Below are 4951 nucleotides of genomic sequence, written 5' to 3'. Positions count from 1 at the left end.
GGATGTTTGGTGGGTTTATGCAGGCTGCTGGGATGAAGGGTCTATTTTCAGGCTCTGTGACTCAAAGTTCTGGGATGTTCTATGATGCACATATGGGGTAATAATATTAATAATAATAATAATAATAATAATAACTATGCACTTTATTGAACCCAAGAGGGAAATTCTTTCATTACAGCAGCAACATTTAAAAACACAATGACGAAGCAAGTCCAAATCTAGTGCTCAGACCTGATTTCAGGTAGGTCTCCTATACTGTGCTCTCCTATTGTTCACCCCAACCTTCCATCCCTGTAATTACTTTCATCCTACTCTGAGCTTACAAAACTTGTTCACCCCATCCCTATTCCACACCACAGTAGGGCCAAAAGTTGCAGTGCTTGAAGAAGGTATTTCGCCACCACCTTTTCATAAACAATTGGGCATAGGCAATAAATATTGGGCTTGTCAGCAACAGGCCAGTCACAAAAATTAATTTAATAAAATAAACATTGATAAATATAAGCTATTCAATCTAACAAAATAATCAGAAAAAGTAATGGTTACATAGTCCAACAGAAAATGCAGGAAATGATCGGCAGATCATGCAGCACCTGTGGAAGAAGAAACTGTTAACATTTCAGGTCAAAGACCTTTTGTCAGAACTGAAAATAAGAGAAAAACAAGTTAGTCTTCAATTGCAGAGAATGATGGTTTACATGGCCTATTTATGTTAAATAAAATGAAGATTATTAACTGGATGGAGAACGCAATACAGACATTCAGGATTTTGGGCACAATCTTCCAAACCTGCTGAAAATATTTATAAAAATGAAAATTGCGAAGAAATAACCTTTGAATAGAAAATACTAGAAGCACTTAGCGGTCAGGCAGCATCAACGGAGAGAAAGGCAGTTATTGTCTCAGGACTATTCATTAGAACTGTGAAAAAAAGATAGTTTTCAATATCATAGAAGATGGAGGAGAAATTAATTAGACGAAGGGAATATATCTGATAGGAAGAGACTGAATGAGTTAACATCAGTATCGTCAATGAACGTTGAACAATTTTATAGGTGATAATCACACAGAATTCTGTTTCTTTAGTTTTATTAATATTGTATTAAACATGTAAATCCATATGCATGTCAACTTTACTGAATTTTTTTTCCTGCTTATTTGCTTTTTGCAGACTGACATTTTTTTCTTTTGTATTTTGACTTGGTACAATGTAATTGAAATTTGATACTGAGTTGTGATTGCAGTGGAAAAAGAGAGGAGGAAGCTTGTAATGAGGGGAATTTGTTTCTCTTTTGTATCTGTGTAAATTTTCCCATGACATGTCTTACTTAAACGCAGAATCTTCTCTATATAAGTAGAAGATAGAAATCACAAGTTCAATGCACAGTTGGAGATCTTAGAATCATTTGTATCACGAGAAAAATTTGCTTCAAACATGAGAGCTCTCAGGCATCTGTCAGTGGCTGCTTTGTTTTCATTCTTGATTCTGAACATGGTCGTTGATTCAACCTCTGCAGGTAAGTCTACATCTGTTATTTAATTAACTGCATTTCAAGGTACAGAATAAGACTGATATTATTTCTGTTGATTTGATATGTGTGTGTGTGTGTGTGTGTGTGTGTGTGTGTGTATATATATATCAGTTCCTAACAGGTATGAAGGAATTCCTTGAGTGAACGCAGTGAATGAAATCAGCACAGACACCTAGTGCAGATAATGGACTGCCTTCATATAATGCAAGATGATTGTCAATACCAATACCCTTCAAATTCTTCATAGTTCTTAACTTGCTGAAGTAGTGAAATAGTTTCATTTCTTCCCGTCTGTTTCTGGCATTACCAAGCCTCAATGTTTGAAAAGGCAATGAGCAAAACAGTTCTGACTTGACTTACTGGTCATTTCTCAGCAACTATCAGCAGACAAAAATCACTCCTTTTTGAATACAGACACACGCATCTGATGCTATTTAAAAACCGTTCGCTCCAAACATGGTGTAGCATCTAATGGCTACACAAGTGCATGCAACTGACGCTAGTTAGAATCTGTTTGGCAACTGGCTCCTGCCCCAATTAAGCAGCATCGTGTGCCAAATATATAATAAGGGAACCCTAGTAGTTTTCTCAATTAGTTTTTGTTCTTTAAGAGATGCCCAAATAAATGGCTGCCCTGATTAACCAATGGCCCAAATAACCAGAATCCACTGTGTAAAATATCGGAGATCAGTAAGATGAAAGTCCTATTAATTTTTAAAATTTACTCATGACCAGAGTTTATTGCCCATTCCTAACCAATCTTGAGAAGATAGAAGTGAAACATTAGCTTGAGCTTTTGCAGTTTGTATATTAAAAGTATTGCCACAATATACAAAGTTTGTAGTTCAGTAGGATCTTCCAGAATTTGGACACAACTAAGATAAAAAAAGGATTTCCAAATATTGCAAGACTTGGTTGGGAACTTACTGATGTTGAAGTTTCCATAGGTCTACTATTCCATTAGCACCATATTAGTGTCAAGCAACTGGAGCTCACTGCATATTTATGCAGTTTAATCAATACAAGGGCTTTTGTGGTAATTCCTAACACAACAAATATCTACCTATCTACAACAGGCATTTAGCTGAGGACAAGATCAAGCAGTTTTCCTTTCCTGAAGGACATTGGTGAGCTAGTTGGGTGTTTATAACAATGCACAGTTACTCATATTGACAACGGCTTATTTTATGCTAAATGGTATGGTATTTATTAATAGAAGCTCTCCGGAATCCATGGTGGAATTTAAACTAGATCATTAATTCATATTTAAAGTCTCAATTTATATAAATAAATGATCACTGGAAAAATAATAACGTTATAAGGATGTTGATTATTTTTAATTCAAACTTTAATACACAAATGAATTATTGAATTTTATAATTATAAAGTGTAATAAAGATTCTTATCATGTAAAAACATAAATGTGTCTTCCCACTTTTTCTCTCCTCAGTGGCAGACTGCTGTCTCCGCTACTCCCAATCTCGACTACCATTCCGACTGATCTCTGGGTTTGTGATGCAACAATCTAATGAGATGTGTGATATAGATGCAGTCATGTAAGTACATGATACTGAAATATCATTTGGACTGAATTAGCACTGGGAATATGCCTTAACTGACAAACTCTATTTGAATATATTTTACAGATTCTACACAATTGGAGGACGAGCTATTTGCACAAATCCGGAAGAAAGATGGGTGAAAAGAACTTTGCACTTTCTCAGGTATGGGCACACTCTAATCTTTAACTAACTTGTTGCAGGTTAATTTGACTTTGTGTTAAAAGTGCAAAGCTGGTTACTACAGCAAATCAACAATTAAAACAATTTGGAAAATTTTCAGATGAAAATCTGGCTTCCCACTCACTCTCATCTATAACCCCATGCACAATCAAAAAACCTTCCTCATTCACTAAAGAGATTAAAATAAATAACAGTGATATTTTAATCTATCTTTGGATATCACTTTTGAGCAAATTTCTATCAGACTTAAGATTGATTCAAATGTTTGTATTATGTTATATGGATCTTATTTGAAATTACAAGCACAATTATTTGAAAAATACTCTATGGTAATAACTCCAGCATCATAGATTATTGATGAAAAGTTAGAGGACAGAACGTCTTAATGTATGTGTAAAAAAAGTTCAGTTTTTTTATTTCGCCTGCATTTACCAGCTTTCCAGTTAAAGAAGCTTTTTTGGTAAATGATAACAATCACATGCAAGGCAGCTACTGCAGGAAATAAAAAAGAACCATACCTGCAAAATTTGTTTATGTATGTTTACAGTGGCTCTGACACCTTTGATTTGATCAGGATGCACAAGCGAATGTTCTGCACCAAACATATTGTTTTTAAACTGAGATTGTTGACATAGAATGGATGAAATAGCAATGTTCTCATCGCACATTCTTTGGCTTAACGACTACACAATTTAAATAAATATTGTGGGAAAAAAGAAAATCAGACCAAAAGCCAAGCTATTCCATATCTACAGAAAAGCAGATTTACACATTGGGCACAAGAGACCAGATGATGAAAACCTGAAATATCACAGGAAATGAATGAGTCATCATCTACAGATACAGCAGCCAAAAAAAAAAACAATTTGAGTTTGTAGACATCTTTAAAATAAAGTGTAAGAGTTGGGCAGGGATAATTTATTCAGTAAGCTTTATTGTAGATACGGACTGGAAATAGCTACAGATCTCTTTTGTCTTAATGTTAGAAATCAAATGATTAGTTAACAATTTCCTTTGTCTTTTTCCCATAGCAAAAAGCTAGAAGAATTATCCATTGTTGGATGAAATCATTCTCCAAAGCTATATCACTTAAACAATTATTTCTGCATAGCATCTATGTATTAAAGTATAGTTAATGACAACATTCCTCTATCTGCACTGATAAGTTGTAATGCTCAATTATTTTTTCTTATTTGATTACAAGTTTGTAATACGATGAAACCTATGTTTATTGTATATCATTCAATGTTATTTTTATATATTTTCTGCAAAATTAAAGGTCTAAAATTCCACCACTTTTTATTTTCCTAGTATTCTTTTCAAGGCCATAATACTTGGGTGCTTACCAGCTTCTCACACTTGACAGAATGAAATTAAATTCCTGGGTATTAACATATCGGATGAACCATCCTGGACCCAGCATATAGGTATAATATTAAGGAAAACATGGCTTTACTTTCTTAGCAACACACATAAAATGCAGGAGGAACTCAGCAGGCCAGTCAGCATCTCTGGAAAAGAATAAACAGTCGATGTTTTGGGCCAAGACCCTTCTTCAGGACTGGAAAGAAGGGGAGAAGTCAGAGTAAGAAGCTGGGGGAGGGGAGGAAGAAATACAAGGTGGCAGGTGATAGGTGAAACCGTAAGAGGGGGAGGGGTGAAGTAACAAGCTGGGAA

The 4951-nt window shown here is 34.8% G+C and overlaps 1 protein-coding gene across 1 annotated transcript; it reads left to right on the top strand.

Annotated features, from left to right (window-relative positions):
- Positions 1-1398: 1398 nt before the first annotated feature.
- Positions 1399-4558, top strand: LOC134344840 (C-C motif chemokine 20-like). Its single transcript, XM_063044951.1, has 4 exons — positions 1399-1517; positions 2983-3088; positions 3179-3256; positions 4306-4558. Exons 1-4 carry the CDS (start codon positions 1436-1438, stop codon positions 4337-4339), a joined length of 300 nt encoding a protein of 99 aa, XP_062901021.1. The 5' UTR covers positions 1399-1435; the 3' UTR covers positions 4340-4558.
- Positions 4559-4951: the final 393 nt, after the last annotated feature.

This window comes from Mobula hypostoma, chromosome 4, assembly GCF_963921235.1.
Source record: "Mobula hypostoma chromosome 4, sMobHyp1.1, whole genome shotgun sequence".
In the NCBI taxonomy this organism is placed as follows: domain Eukaryota; kingdom Metazoa; phylum Chordata; class Chondrichthyes; order Myliobatiformes; family Myliobatidae; genus Mobula; species Mobula hypostoma.
The sequence above is the reverse complement of the archived record's forward strand: the minus strand, read 5'-3'. Positions and strand labels throughout refer to the sequence as shown.

What these genes read in the sequence shown, in the direction of transcription:
- LOC134344840 (XM_063044951.1), top strand. Translation starts at nt 1,436, where the DNA reads ATGAGAGCTCTCAGGCATCTGTCAGTGGCTGCTTTGTTTTCATTCTTG. An exon ending in TGTGATATAGATGCAGTCAT is followed by an intron (nt 3,089 to 3,178) that starts GTAAGTACATGA and finishes TATATTTTACAG; the next exon opens with ATTCTACACAATTGGAGGAC. An exon ending in AGAACTTTGCACTTTCTCAG is followed by an intron (nt 3,257 to 4,305) that starts GTATGGGCACAC and finishes TTTTTCCCATAG; the next exon opens with CAAAAAGCTAGAAGAATTAT.